Source organism: Ailuropoda melanoleuca, chromosome 15 (assembly GCF_002007445.2).
Source record: "Ailuropoda melanoleuca isolate Jingjing chromosome 15, ASM200744v2, whole genome shotgun sequence".
In the NCBI taxonomy this organism is placed as follows: Eukaryota; Metazoa; Chordata; class Mammalia; order Carnivora; family Ursidae; genus Ailuropoda; species Ailuropoda melanoleuca.
The window spans coordinates 35,691,362-35,707,504 of record NC_048232.1 but is presented as its reverse complement, the minus strand read 5'-3'; the positions used below and the strand labels follow the sequence as shown (position 1 = coordinate 35,707,504).

Here is a 16,143-nt window from a genome sequence, read left to right as displayed (position 1 = left end):
TAGCTATCGCATACACTCTATGACTGCCATCACAACATTTCCCATAATTTGCCCCCATCTCTATCCAGCGCACTAAGGCTGACTGTAACGCAATATACCATTTCCAACAACGTCTACATTTTATTGTTTGCATTTTTTAAGCCAATATAACTGTATTTTCACTGAAACCACTGTTTCATCTGTGGATGGTAGGTTAATTTCTATTTTTTTTTAATTTGGCATTTAAAATTTTCCTTCTAACAGCTAACCTTACTCCCCTCACGTTCGCCAAAATACCTCCAACACCGAAAGCTGGCCTAATATTTGTTGTTGTTTGCACACTCCCTTTTTCTCTTCAACTCCATTTGATATATGTTTCCCAGGACGTAGTGGAAACTGCTGGCCTCAGAGGCTGGAAAATATAACTCCGAATTTCCTACAATCTCAGCTCCACTTTCTCCCGCGCTCCCGCCAGGGTTTGGAGCACTGTTGTTGTCACGTGGACTCAGGGCGACAGGGCCCGGCCGGCCAATGGACGCGCGGCGGCTCCGCACGCCCCGCCTCCCGACTCTGCAGCCCCGGGACTTTGCGCACCACAGCGGGGAGGAGGCGAAAAAGTTTCTTTGCGGGCAAGAGGGATTTCGGTGCGCCGACGCTGCTCAGGCTGCCGAGCAGCCGCAGCCGGCAGTCCTCTCTGGTTTCCCTCTCGCTGCTCCGGGGCATGAAAGGGCTTAGCTGCTGGGCGTAAAAGAAAGGAGTTTGCCGGGCAGCGCAACAGAAGGGCGCGTGCACGCGGCCCCGAGCGCGGACGGCCACTCTCGGCTGCAAGTTTGTGCCGGGCCTCCAGCGCGCGCCGGCTGCGGAGCGCCGGGCAGAGCGAGAGGCCTCAAGAGCGCGATGGGCGCACCAAGGCTTCGCGCGCCGTCGGTGGCACTGGGACTGCTGCTGGGTGCGGTGCTGGGACGCCTGGGCCCGGCCGAGGGCAGCGGTCGCGGAGGCCCGGGGGCAGTGGGGCAGCCTTCCGGGGTCGCCGCCGAGCGCCTGTGTCCCGCTCCCTGCCGCTGCCTCGGGGACCTCCTGGACTGCAGCCGCCAGCGGCTGGTGCGCCTTCCTGAGTCGCTCCCGCCCTGGGTCGCTCGCCTGTAAGTATTCTCCTTGAGGGCGGAAGGGGAGCCGCTCGAGATTCGCGAGGGGCCAGGGCGATTGGCGCGCGGTTGCCTTTTCTGGGGCAGTTGCCCCTGACAGGCCTCAAGCGGCGCTCGGTGGAGATGGAAAAGGAGCCGTCGAGGCCTCAGTCGCCCTACCCTAGTGCCTAGCGGGCCGCGCGGTGGGCCCTGGGCTTACCCCACCTGGCCGCAGGTGGGCGAAGGAAGGGAGCCGCTGACAACTCCTAGGAGTAGAGTCAACGTCGTGAGCCCAGAGCCTGCCAAGTGGATTCAAATGCGCGCCCCTGCGAGGGCGGGACAGGAGAGGTGGCAATCTGCGGGTTACTAGAGTTCGCAGTTCTCCCAGGGTGTTAAGATCCTGTGGCTCAGCTGCAGTTTCTAACTGGTTTAGGCCCCCTTTCCTGTTCCCAACCAGTAACTGAAAGAGCTCCTTTCATTTGAGAAGCCTCCTCAACAGAGTCGGTCACTGTCCAAGCTATAGTAGACTTCGTTTCGTTGTTCTCTCCCCTGTGCTTAATTTCGCTGTAGGAAATTCCCTAAAGCCTCAACCAAATTGTAACACATCCTTGTTCCAGTAGGAAGTTGACGGAACTGATCAGTAGATATGCAAGGAAAGGAACTAGAGTTTTCAAAACGAAGGGTGTGATTTCTGTAGCTTCTCAGCAGACAGTTTAGGAGAGAGGACTGGGCGCTGTTATGCAAGTTTTTGGATGCTAGCTGTGAAGTCTGAAAACCTGAATTCATTGCCAACTGCGTAGAAGAACAAGGAAGAAAATGTAGTTTAGTTGGAAAGGCTGATTCTTTCCAAATGTCATCTCCTTATTCTCTCCCAGCCCTAGTTTTGTTAAAATTGGTGGACTTGTGTAAAATGTAAACAATTACAACTTGTGTTTCTTTAAAAAAAATAATTATCTTGTCTAAAAGAAATTAAAGTGCAGTCCAACCTTAACCCTTAGATTTGGGCCTAGCAGAATTGCAATGGAAATTCTACATTCTTAAAACAATTCTGCTAGACTATCCTAAAATCCTAGTAGTAGTAGTATGGAGTTTGGTTCCATAGTTTAAGAAAGTGTTTTAAAATCATTGTGATGATCAAAATCTTTGTTAATGAATCATGGAACATTGCGTCAAAAACTGGGGATGTACTGTATGGTGACTAATATAACAAAATAAAAATTATTTTAAAATATCTGTGCATTGTGAGATGGTTGGCCATCAAAAACATATTCTTTGTGTTAATAAACCTTAGTTTAATAAAAAAGTGGAATTAGAGTTTTAGATTTTCTAATCTCTTGTCATGGGATGTCTTGTTTAATAGTTTTTGGTTTGGTTTTTGTTTTATAATTGAGAAGGAGATAAGGGCTTTAACCTGAAGCAGGAAGACTTTCAATTAGTTGTGGCTAATTCTGTTCAATTGGCTCTGTGGAGGTCATGCTGCCTTATTCATGAAATGTGAATGGCTCTATTGACAACATATGGAACTGAACATTTGAATGACTGGAGGTGAACATGTATGAATAATAGAGGGATGAGAAATAGAAAATGAATAGCTCTTCCTGGGGTGTGTTTAGAAATGCTTGAATGAGTCACCAAATTTAGCTTATATTAGTAGTTTCTCATTGTCAAGTAGGCAGCGTATAATATATATTTTTTGTGTGAATTTGGATGTCTTTAAAAAAAATAACTATTGGTCTTGATTAGAAGTTGAGTTAAGCCAAAGGGGTTTTGATACCTATTTAAACATTGTCTTAAAAGTAGCTGACCTAATTAGGATTTTGTTTTGCAGATAATTTGGTGGCACACTAAAAACAAATTACAGTTTATTTGGTTAGCACAATCTTTAATTACATTTCCGCCAGCAGTAAATTGTCTCAATACAAGTCCACATTCCTTAAATATATGTGAAAATAAGTTCCACTTGTATAAATAAGCCCTAGGTCTGTTGTCAGAAGCCCCACTGTGATCACTCATTGGACAGCTCTGTCATTCTTGTACTTGTGTGACTTTTAACCAACTTTGTAGTTGTCACCAAACCATGTGGTCTAAATTCTTTATCGTAAATGTTTCTTTTGTTTGTGCCTAAAGCTCTAGAGGTGTCCTCTCTCTACCTTTGAAAGGGGCAGAAAAACACATGGAATTGGGCTTTAACTTCTCTGTTACTTGGTGTTTGGAACAAGAGGCATAAGATAGCTGTTTCTTAAATTTTGCAAGTGTTTAGGTAGACTGTTTCAGAGTTCAGAAATAAGTAGAAAAATACATATCGTTCTTTCCCATACCTTAACTTTTTCTTGGGTAATTAAGATAGTACACATTTGCCTTAGGATTAATCAATGAGAGCACCATTCAGGAAAACTTTATCTTTTGTGTCATTTGTTGAATTTACAAGTTTAAAAAAGTCAATTTCTCTAATATATGTGTGTATTTTTTTCACCTTATTTAGTTGTAATTTATTGCCTCAAGAATCTCACATGTGAAAAATTGAATAGTTTGAGCTGTAAAATAATAATATTGTAATTCTCCTTTCAAAAAGTGACTTGTAGTACTTTAATGAAAGTGGCTTTAGGAACTATCTGAAGTTTTGCTTACAACTGCCTTTAAAGGCAGACTTGAGTTTACATTTGGAATTTATGCTTACAAAGAGTTCTGAACCCAGAGAGGGGTTGTTTGTTGGAATAGGTTACTTAGCCAAAGGAGAGAAAAGTTGCTCAATTGCCAGTGAGAGCTTAATGTATTAAAATCTCACTGGAATTTCAGAATTATTTATCTTATCGCATAGAAATATTTGCATGAGCTGGGTTGAGGCGAAAGTCCGAAAGGTACTTTCTGCTGCTGTGGCTTCTTTAGTGTTCGCCTGTTATAAATCGTCTGGTCGGTGCCAGAATTGGGGCTGGGGTGGGGGTCATGGTCCTTATGGTTTTCACAGCTGTTTTTCTATATTTTCCAGACTAAAACTTGAACATAGCAGGCTGATTTATGAGTCACTTTGGATCAGTGTCTTAAAACAGCTACAGCCTGGCTTTTTGTGTTTCAGCTTTCCAGATTTCTGCTGAATTAGCAGCTCTGCAGGCCCCAGTGGGATTGATTAAGAGGCTGTGCTGGATTTGCATTTTAAAATTTGACTTGGAAGTCAGATTTCCAAATGCTAAAAGGAACAAAATGATGGCTGGAACCAAGTGTCGTAAATTAATTATTTTCGTATATATGTATCCACTTGCTAATGTGCAGGAGGAAAGACTTTTTTTCCTATCATGTAGAGTTTGATTTTCAAGCATTTGGCCAGCTGAGTTCTAGGTAAATAAATAGTTAACACCTCCCCACCTTACCACTTTTTTCCCCATTAATTACCCTCACTACACAAAGTTTTTTAAAAAGGTTTCCCGGGGAAGATGTTCATGAATGGCACTCTGAAAAAGAAGAATCTGCTTTTCTTACTGAATGTTCTCATGGGTTTAAGAAAATATCGACATTGTACAACTTGTATTTGTTTTTAATGTGGTCTAGCCATAAAAACAATATAGGGAAGATTTAGGAAAATGTGACATCCTTTAACTGGAAAGTAATCATTTCTGAAACATAAACTGTATTAAATCTAAATTTAGACACATTACAAGTTTCATGGCTTTAAGTATTTAGCAGTAAAAGTCACTTAGGTGATTTTTTTTTCTCCCACATACAATGCGGTTTTAATAGTACACAAAACTCAGGAATGGAAGTGTGTTGCAATAACTAAAATATTTAAGGTTGCCAGCTCCCGCTTCTGGATCAGAAACGAGTAGTCCCCCTGCATGTGCACACTTCTTGGAAGGCGGTTTCTCATTTTAAAGGTCTTTTGTTGGAGATCTCTTCCCATTACAGGTTGGGGGGGGTGGTTAAACACTGTCTTTTCTCATAGGATTGCCCTACAAAATAATCCTTAAAATGAAGTGTGGTTTTCATTTTTTTCTAATTAAAAAGAAAACCACCTGTATTAAATGTAAATGCCAGATTGGTTTCCCTTTTCCCTCTAAACGTTGGAACAATGGGGGATGCAGTTTTATGCTGGTTCAGTGTTCTGTAGTTAAGTGGATCCAAATGAGACTTACTGTTGATTCAGGCTACCTCCCAGGTGAAGGACTCTTTTCACTGGTTGTTTTTGAAACCCTGTGGGAAATCTGTGACTGTCTGTGGTGCTAAAAGCACACAGGTTTTGTTTGAATCCTAACATGAGTTGTTGGGCTCACGGGTTCCTTGATGAACTCCAGACGGACGTGAGCTGGGCTGTGAGGGAAAGTGCCTGGCTCCAGCGTGGTGAGCGTGCACAGCAGTGGTTGTAATTGCAGGATTTTTATAGTTTAAAGACTGTGCCAGATTTTTTTTCATGTTATAACTCTACCAGAACAAATCTACTCACGTCTGTTACTGTCTGGTAGGTCTTTAAGCAAACATGTTTCAAATAAAACCTTTGCAGATATTTTTTTTTAGGTGAAATAGAGAAATCCGGTCTATTCTCAAAACAAACATGCAAAGACCAAGGATCCCTGATTTCTAATTATTAACTTCGTAGACGAGACGTACACGAAGTTACACTGTATTTCTCTGGGTGTGATTTTTCTGCCTTTCTTTTTTGGTTCATGCTTTGCGCCAATCCAGTTTGGTTATCTAAAATGCTGGTTAGTTAAAAGCTGAAAGAAGTCATTTGGTAAGGGTTGGTACACCTCTTTGGGAGGGAGAGTTTTCAGCCGTACTGTTCGTAAGTCTGGTGTTAAGTAGCTGTTCCAGCCATTTCACTTTCAATTCACCACATGGCAGGCACACACTCAGTGTGTCAGCACATAAAGGAATGCAAGCGAATATTTACTGGGCTTTCCTTTAATATTGTGGAGTCTTAAAAGCCGGAATGATTTCCTAGTCTAGGATGTTGTATATGTAGGAGTTTTGTTTTGCTTTTTTTTTTTTTAAGTAAAGATGTCTTATGGTAATTGTTACTAAGTTAGATGAAGTTTCTAAGAAGCACATTTATTTAATGATTGAAAAGAAATCTGATCATAGGTTCCAACATAGCCTACTTTGTGGTGTTTTGTGTGGTTTAAATTATACATCATAGATACTGAGATTTGGGGAACTCAGGAAAGAAGAATTGTTGTTTTTGACTCTCTCAACACATACACACACAGTGATACCTTAAATAATTTGGTGCCTAAACCCAGAGAAACAAATATGTGTGAAAAGCAATTTCTATCTTGTTTGCCTGTAATAAGAACACTGATGCTTAATTTTATGATAATAATAAAAAGGTTTCTTTAGAGGGTTGAGTTTCAGCATCCTGCCTAATTAGCCACTTTTCATAGGCCATGACTTCATCATATCAGGCTGGGAGTGAGGAGATGGTAGGGGATGGGGAGGGTGAAGCAAAACAGTTCACAGAAGATCTGTTCACCCTGTGCCAAAAAACATCTCCTAAAACTCTGTGGGATTAAAGCACTTAAACCTGCCAGGCTCCTAAACTAATTTTGTCCTCAGAATTTGTATTTTTGATTTTGGCAATTTGGTTGCCATCTAGTTTGGGGATATATTGAACCAATTATTTCTGATATTGTCGCTCGTGTCGATAGAGGTATTTCATAAATCCATTCTGTCTTGTACATCATTAAGCACTATTAGTGATTTTTGGAAACTGCTCACAACTTGACTTTTGTTTTCTCGTAGGGACTTGAGTCACAACAGATTGTCCTTCATCAAGGCAAATTCCATGAGCCACCTGCAAAACCTTCGAGAAGTGTGAGTCTTACTTTCTATTTGACGTTTGAATAAAATATGCTACTTAACTGTAAAGAACATTTGGATTACAATAAATTATTAAAAACTTTTAACTTGGGAGGTATTTTTAAATAACTTTATAAAGTTTTCACCTCTGTGACTTACAGATCTAATCAGCTTTTCTTTTCTTTTTTTTTTTTTTGCCCTTGAAGGAAACTGAACAACAATGAATTGGAGACCATTCCACATCTAGGACCAGTCTCAGCAAATATTACACTTCTGTCCTTGTAAGTGAATGTTAGCAGGATTTTGCATGTCTGTTTGCAGGGATCGTGGATAGCAGTTCCATATGGTCTGGAGTAAAGGTCTTACAAGCAAAATATGAATACTTCCTTCTGTAGATAATGGAGAAGTGTTTTTTAAATTGGTTGACTTGCTTTCCAACCTCTTTTCTTTCCTAGATTTTAAGTAACATTGTAACAACACACTTTCCATGTTGCCCTCATTGCTGAACTGGTATCCCAGATTCAGAGAAGCTGCCTTCACCTCATAGAGACATGTGTTTGATTATGTCCTGCAGACGAGGACTAATTCAGGTTATTACTCAGTGGTTGACATGGTATCTGTGGATGAGGTATTACATAGTTCCTAGTGGAGGTGATTGGAGTTGTTTTGTGAGAGGAAGTGGGAGTTGGTAATAAGGCACTGGAGTATTATATTTTAAGTATGGCACCTGTAGTAGAAATCAAGGTTCAGAAACATCAAATCAAAATATCAGCTTTATACAGTTAAAATCAAATATGTGATTGAAGTTATAAATACCATTGCATGTTGTTTTGCAAAGATGAGTTTTCAAATAAAATTAAAATTGTGCTAAATTTTCTGTTCTTTTAGTAACATGTTTATAGTCACACCTTGGAGATATTTTGGAATAATTTTGACTTTTGGCACTTAAGGTTAGGATTTAGAATGTTCAGTATTTGTTTTCTAAAATTTAAGTAGCTTGCCACCTTAATCTTGAATAATTTAAAAATATATCCTAGTCATTGAGGTTAAAATGTTTTCCTTCCTTAAACAAGTTAAGAAAAGCCCACCGTTGTTGGTTGCTTCTGGGAAAGGTGTCGTGAGGGTTAAAATTATACAGTAAATTTCAGGAAAGCTGTTCAATTAATTAAAGTGATCACTACCCAATTGCTTACATCTGGTGATTTATAGAGGTTGGTTTTTACTGAGGGCCCAGGTCACCTAAGTCACGAGGGCAGCCGCTGTGTCTGCTTTCCTCTGTTTGAATAAGAACTAAGTGACATTTGATACTGATGTGGTTTTTCCAAAGATCAGAAACAGAAAGGAATGAAAGAAAAAGGAGTTGGTATTTGACAAATAAACACTAAATTTAAAAAACATTTTTATGCTAGCATTAATACCTGTTTTCTTTGTCTTTCACATTTGCTTAAGAATTTAGAGTCTAAGCGGAGTACCAGTTTTGGTATCTTAAACAGCTTTAGCTAATTCTCATCTGACCAACGGGGCCTTTCTAAATCCCAGGGAATGCTGCTCCCCCCTGCTGTTCTAGCCCTGTGTACTGGCAGATTCTGTCAGCGTGTTACAGAGAGTCTTGAGTTGAGGGTCATCACGTGCTTCATGGCTGAGAGGGTCCACAGTGGAGCTTTGGAATCTGGGTGGGGTGGAGAAAACAATCTTCCCATTTGGCTTGGTATAGAGTTGAAATCCTAAGAACTTGTAAGGAAATTAGAAACTTCTATTGGAAATAAATAACCTCGTGATTTTACACTTCCAAGCTTTCATTTATAATTAGAAAACTGAAATACAGTCTGGAAAGATGGAAACCTTCACAATTTGAACCGTTCTCCTTATTTTCATTTGTTTCACTTTAGTGAGTGCTAAATAATCTTTACTGACCTTGAATAATCACACTTTTCTTTCTCCTTAATCTGTCGCTTTGCATCTGACCAGGGGTTATTTTGTTCATTTTATGTAATAGGAGCTCCAATTTATTACCTAGATTATGTAGCATCTGCAAAGGGTTATTTATGTGATGGGACTGCTAATTCAATATGGGTAGTGAAAAATTATCTTCATACCTATGAAATATGTCGAAAAATGTATTTCTCTGGCTGTTTTCTCCTGCAAATGTGTTGTTTTCTCCTGTAGGCCTCTTTGGATATTGCAATACATAGTCCTTGTTTCTAAAGCACCATTAATTTCTGTCTTGTGTTATATAGGGTGGAGCTTTTTTTTGAATATAGAAGCACTTGAACATCAGAGCTAAAAACTGGTACTTATATTTCTGAAATTTCAAAGGAAATTCTTAAACTACGTACCATGGCTTAGATTAGAACCTTGCTGTGGCACCACAGTTAAACACCAGGTCTTTTCAAGCAGCTCTCAGGACTATTTGACTTTTATTTGATCAAGGTTTTTTTGTTGTTGTTTTTTAACACTTTGTGGAGAAAAACAGATTTTTAGGGTCATTTGCACAAGTTAAATCATTTGAAAATATGTGAAAGGGAAGGAAAATCAGTTGGAGTCTTGAGCAAAAGATCTGATGTTGGTGTTCTGTCCTGTTGCTGCTCTGTGCAGTGGGGACACTTCCCAGCTGGAAGCAGAGAAGTCCACCTGGTGAGACCTTCCTCTTTTCTCATCCTCAGGACAAATGGTACCTCGTGTCCAGAGATGAACATCTGATAAGGTCCAGACCCTTTCTGATAATGTCGGGGAGGCTGGTGAAACACCAGGGTCTTGGAATGGTGGTTGGATGAGCATTGAACTCCCCCATTAACAAAGTTCATCTCTAACATTTTCGGGGGTCTGTCAGAATGCAAAAGACCTGAATAGATTTTCTTCCTTTGAATCCCACCCAACATGAGCTCAGAAGTCAACTGACATGCTAGAGGCAGGACGTGGTTTGTGGATTTCGTTTTGTTGTTTTTTTCCTCTATCTTGTAGCCTTGGCAGGATGCTATATGTTAAGGTAAGAAATCCAATAATGTTTGGCATGAACATATAATAAAACTGTTGACCCGGCATAAGTAAGCTGATTTTACCAGATTTGGTAGTTCCAGCTTCTGTGAGGTGGCATGAGCCACTCAAACATTGGACATTTCTGAAAACTGTGACTTGAGTTAGGACAGGTTTGAATCCACAGGTTGTATAACATTATTGTTGAACAAGAGAGTTCTCATTGGTCGTTTAAGAAAGCTAGTTAGGTCTTAGCCATGACATTGATGGTTTATATAATATTGCCCAACATGTAAGTACTTGCCTATATGTTAGAATTGAAAAGATTTAGGTCCCTGAATGTCCAAGGAGTACCCAGATTACTTGTTAAAACATGTAGATTTCCTGACCCTATCCCTAGAGATTCTGAATTAATGGGATGGGGTGGGGCCCAGGAATATCCATTTTAACACATCTACCTTACCGGTTCTAATTAGATATTGCATAAATATTTCTGGAACTACTGATAGACTCCAGTTTATTATAATCACATAAGCCTTTTCTCATGATTTCTTATCTGAAAGGTAGAGCGTTTCTCCCACATCCATCATGTTCTTCACAGTCTCTAATTTTTCTGGAAATAGCAATGTCATTTTTGCAGAGTGGTTATTATAAATATTGATCACTTTGCTGGTGGAACTCCAAAATGTGTGCTCTCCCAATGGACAGCCAGTGAAGAGATTTAAAGCAGAGTGACGTGATCAGTTTTGCTGTTTGAAAATATCATTCTGGCTTTAGTGTGGAGGATGTCCTAGCGGTGGCCAAGGGTGGTGTAGAGAGGGCAGATGACCCTGGTGGGGAGGGAACCGCCGTAGTAGCCCAGAAGTGATGAGAGCATTGTGTCACAGCAGAACAGTGATTAAAGCAAAGCTCAAGTTGGATGGCTTGGAATTATTTGCTGGCTCTTCCCTTTGCTAGGTTCGAGATCTTGGGCAAGTTACTGTCTTGTTTCCTCATCTACAAAATGAGAATGCTAACAGTGCCCACCTCATGGGGTGGTTGTGAGGATTTGGAGAGAGAATGCAGATGAAACCATCTGGCGTATGCTGAGTGCTCAGTGACCATGAGCTGTGATCATAATGGTGATAATCACGCACTCAAGTGGAATTCATGGACTCAGCAGTGTCAGGCTCTGGTTTGAGGGCTGGGGACGCAGCAGTGAACAAAGCAGACAACTCGCTCTTAGAAATTTCCATTCTAGTGAGGAGTTAAAAGAACAATAAGTAACAATTTTTTTTTTTTTAAAGATTACTTCGATTTCTTGATAAATGCTGTCAAAGAAAAGTGAGGAGGACCAGAAGAGCCCTGGCAGTTGCCCTTTACTGTGGTCCGGGAAGGCTTCTGAGTATTTACCAAATCCTACTATGTGCTGGGTGCTGGGTACTGGTCTAAGGTTGAGATTCAGCAGTGAACAGGCAGACAAAATTCCTGCCCTCACAGAGCTGCCTTCTCATGGAAGAAGAAAGACAGAAAGTCAAATAAGAGATGTGGTCAGAAGGTGGTGAGTGTGAGGGAGGGAAAAGCAGAGAGGAGGCAGAGGAGTGTGTGTGGCAGAAGAGGGGGGTTTATAGTTTTAAATGGGGATGCAGGGAGGGGCTTGCTGGGAAAGTGACACTTGAATCAGGGACAGGGGGAGGGAAGGGTTGTGTGCAGCATCCTGGTGGAGAAGGTCATCTCCTTAAGCCTCCCCTACCCTGTCCAGGCCCATCCTGCCTATATGTCCAACTCTTACATGGTAATGAAATGATTTGGTTTCTGTTTTTCTCCCATGCTATACTTGGGGGCTGGTGACTGGCTCCTGTTTTCCCCAGCACTTAATGCAGGTGTGTGGCATATAATTGGTGCTGGGTGTAACAATTAAGGAATATTTATGGAAGCCACATGCACTTAGCATTATTCAGGCAGATCTCCTATTAAGTTAGTCTATGCTAGTGGCTAAAAATTTACAGTGGAAACAAAGCACACCTATGTTTTACTTAGCTTATGTTCAACTCTGCATGCTTGGTAAATAATAATAATAAATTGTAACAACAGCAACAATAATAAGCAAAAGAAAGTAGTAGTTTAAGTAGGGAAGGGATTCAGCTCACCACTCTCACCAGTGAGCGCGTGCTCTGCAGTGTGTTTGAGATGGAAGTGTGTGGGAAATAAAAGTCCCCTTTGTATTTGCCTTTTTCAGTTTGAGTATCTCAACCCACCAGGGATGACTTTGGTCTTCAGAGATACGGGTTTTTCATAGACTTCTGTGTGCAGCACACATGTGAACTACTTCATCGGGTCCTAAACTAAAAATTCAAAATAAAAAACAATAACAAAACACAAAATCAATGTGTTCCACCACTGAAGGCAAAACTGGCCCTATAGGACTCCGAGAGAGAGAGGGAGGGAGAGTGTTTGCATAAGAACACTTTGCTGGTGTTATAAGGGATCTTCAAGGGTGTGTTAGTGATAGGTGTTTCCCCTTGTGCACTGGCTTCGGAGCCTGATGGGGTGTGGGATGTGGTCCATCACATCACGTGTCCTCCTGTACGGGGGATGCTCTGGGATGAAGGGAAGTATGGGAGTTATGTCCTTGCCTGAGGTCTAATGTGATTTATATGCTACAGAGAACAGTCCTGGGCAGCAGGGAATGTTAGCAGCTTGCGTGGCCTGAACAACATTGTAGAATTCTGAGAAGAGTGGTGACTTTTTTCCCTTCAGTTTTGAAACTCCTGCAAGTTGTCCAATGGCATCTGTCATATGTCTCATTCCAGGGTAGAACTCAGGTCTTACTGAGCTATCAATCCCCTCAGCGGCCCAGGCCAGAATTTGGCCCATAGGAGGTTCTCGTTAAATACCTGAGTGGACAAGAGAGAGACCCTAGCCGGAAACAGGGCGTACACATTGTTGTCTTGTCTCTCACTAGCGACTTGTCTGCCCTTGGGTAGACTTAATTACCTCTTCTTTGTTTATCTATAAACACAATGTTAGATGTCTGCCCCTCTAGCTTGGGTAGTTCCGGTACAGAATCGAAGGGTATAATGCACAGGTGAGGACTCAGCGAAGTGTGAGCTGCAACAGTGGGGTCACAGGAGGAAGGCAGGATTTAGAAACCTTGTCCTGGCAGCAGTAGATGGGGGAGGGAGAAAGAACTTTGTATTTGGAGCGGGTTATCTGGAAAACTTCTGCTCTCTTCAAATAGTTCAAAGAATTGGTGAACGCTCAGTTATAATTAATAACTGAGCAACATTTTTAGCCCAAGGGCTTGTGCACCTATGGGGTGGATTGTAAGCTGTAAGCTATTCCGGGCGCCCAACAACACCACCTACTACGTGCTAAGTGCTAGGGAAACAGAAAAGATAGAACTTGGCCTCTGCCCTCAAGGGACTTTGAATAATGGGTAATGGGAAGATAGACAATAAAGACATGCTCCAAGTGGGGTGATGCCCTGATGCCTGGAGCTCTGCCAGTGCAGAAGACAGCTGCAGGTTCAGCGTGTGCAGAGGGCGCGGGTGTGTGAGATACAGAGAAGGAAGGGACATGACGGTAAGTTGGTAGCCATGCACTTAGATGTGTTAAAGGTTTGGGGGACTAAATGATGATTTTGTTAAGCAGGGGAATGAAAAAACCACATTTCATTGAAGCACAGAATCATCTTCCCTCCTTGTTTTCAAGTAGTCATTAAACCATGTTCATTTTCAAGATCAAATGCCATGAAGACAAATAAATAATGTGCTTTTTTAAATTAACAATTATGACTTGCCAAATACCTGCTATTTGTCCATCCTTAGAACTATCCCGAGCTCTGAGCCTTGGTTTATATGAGGGCCACATCTTTCTTTTTCCCCACAAAAGGAAATTGACCATAGGGTTGGTGTCATATAAGCATTGGCTTACGTACGATGAAAAGGGTGGGGTTGAGCAAGTGATTAGAAATCAGATCTGCAGTATTCTGTTATCTATGTATTGACCCCAGCACCATATTCGGTGGGAACTTCATCCATGAGCATGCATTTTTCATTGAGCATCTAAAAAATCAGCCTAATAAAAAAAATCATCTTGGGAGACAGTGATTTAAGAGATTTGCTTGGTTGTGTGGCCCAGAGTTTATTTAAATAATTCATCAAATGCACTTAGTGATTTTTAAAGCATATTGATATTTTAATAGTTCACAGCTCAGAGATACAGCTTCACATAGGGAAGGCAAGTGTTACATAGGTTTTCAAGTGATTTTTTAACTATGTGGTAAAGTTCAAATAGTTGTGTATTTGTTTTAAACCAAACCTATATAAGTCAGCATTTGAAAGGAGGTTACCAGTATGTCATATTAATTAGGGAAGTGGGGAGAAGCTTCAATCCAAATTAGAATTTAAGTTTCTGGGGGAATCAGGGAGCTTTGTTCTAAGTGGACATACAGCCCCCCCCCATCTTTACCCATTTGTGGGTATAGACGAGCCCATAGAATTTGACCCCCTTAACTGAAAATTCATCCCCAAATGTATGCTCTGCTGATGTGGATGAATGGACTAGTGTCTTTGTATTTAGAGGACATTGCATCAGAGGGCTGCAGCCTTCACCCGAATAAACAAACCAGACGTTATTGTGTTTAACGAAAATAAGTTCATAAAGCTCAAGTGTTAGAAAATAAACACATAAACATCGTAATATGATAAGTTGTGTTCTTTTATTGGATTTTTAAGTGTTTATATGTGATTTGCCGTAAAAGAGTTTACACAGAGATGTATTCTTTACCCTCTACGTTTATCTTCACAATTAATCATAAACTAGTCCCCACAATACAAGTTTGCTAGGTGTTCAAATTCTCAATTTAGATTTGAAACATAAATTTGTGATCCTGCCATGGCTCTTTAAACCCTTGAGGAATTTCCCACTGCTCTTAGGTCAAGAACAGAATCCGTCACAAGACCTACAATGCTTTGGCTGATCTGAATCCTCTTTTCCCATTGAGCCTCCTCTAGACTCATTTCTCACTTGTAGAAATGTGCCAGCTTGTTCTGTTGGGTCCTGTTCCAGACTTTTCTCTCTGCCTGCAGTACCCACCCTTGCCCAGCGTTTGCTAGCCAGACTTAGATTCACCTGACACATTTTCCTATCGCCCTTACTTACAGTGCCCACATTATTATCATACACACAGTGACATTGGTCAGTTGTATATTTGGGATCCTTTAATGTCCATTTTCCCCACCAGAATGAAACTTCCTAAAAGCTGAGAGCATGTGTGTTTTCATCCCCATTGTAACCCTAGCATGTAGCTCAGTGTCTGGCACCTGGAGGCAGTGCGTGGTTATTGAATGAATGACTAAATGGATAGCTCAGACCCAATTAATATTGTATATAGTTAATTGTAGAAAAAACTATTCAGTTAACCTTTCTGTTCATCTCTCTATATATACACTAAAAATCGTTTTCATTACTAAAACTTGCTTTTTCCAAGGTAACAACATTCTTAGAGACGACATGGTGAACCAGCAGACAACTTTGTTCAGGGGTGGTTCTCGGAGCCCGTAAAATTGACTCCCAGTCCCTTGAACTGGACCTTCCAGCACAGCTTGCCATGAAATCTCTGTATTACCAGTGTTTGTTCTGAACCTGCACCATTTTCTCATCTCTCCCCTCGACGTCATGCTAGCCATTTTGATTGCCCCTTTGAAGTATCGAGTGCAACTTCTGCCAGAGACGTTTCTGTGCTGAGCAGGGCTCGTGCTGCCAAAACAATAAAGTTACAGCCAGTTGCTTTTCATGATAGGGGTGGCAAGAGTCAACATGTCTCTCTCCTGGCCTAGTTCCTTTTCCTCCTTCTCATCCTCATTTGAGTATCTCTGGCATCTTCTTCAGATGAGAGGCTTGGGGCTCTGGTTGGGTAGAGAGACCAAAACAATGTAACAGGCTGCTATCTAACCAGTACCACCACTTCTCTCCTTGGCTGAAAGTTGCTTAAGTACTAAAGTCAAAACATGAAAGAAAAGGCAATTATAAGTATAAGCACTTCCTTTCTAAAATCACCTGCTTGACAGTCTCCCTTCCTCCCTGTGAAGCTGGCAGATAGAGCAGTCTCTAGAACGAGGTCGAAGGCAAAATGAAATACCAAGGTAATATTCATGCTGCAAGTACCCTACAGCACAGGATCAACGTGGTGTACGTTCTTGGACTGTCAGTTATACTGTGCGTGAGCAATTTTAAATGTTTTTATTCCAAAACAAACACTTAGGAATAGAATCAAAACGAACATTTCTTTTTTAGAAGT

The 16,143-nt window shown here is 41.2% G+C and overlaps 1 protein-coding gene across 2 annotated transcripts in view; it reads left to right on the top strand.

Annotated features, from left to right (window-relative positions):
• Nucleotides 1-528: 528 nt before the first annotated feature.
• LRIG3 (leucine rich repeats and immunoglobulin like domains 3) overlaps nucleotides 529-16,143 on the top strand; it is a 47,699-nt gene continuing 32,084 nt past the window's right edge. The window contains exons 1-3 of one of the 2 annotated variants that reach the window (XM_011220792.3): nucleotides 529-1,121; nucleotides 6,831-6,902; nucleotides 7,094-7,168. In XM_011220792.3, coding sequence (XP_011219094.1) covers nucleotides 877-1,121; nucleotides 6,831-6,902; nucleotides 7,094-7,168 — 392 coding nt within the window. In that variant the 5' untranslated portion in view covers nucleotides 529-876. The remainder of the gene's footprint in view (nucleotides 1,122-6,830; nucleotides 6,903-7,093; nucleotides 7,169-16,143) is intronic. The other variant, XM_002916031.4, reaches the window with a different exon arrangement.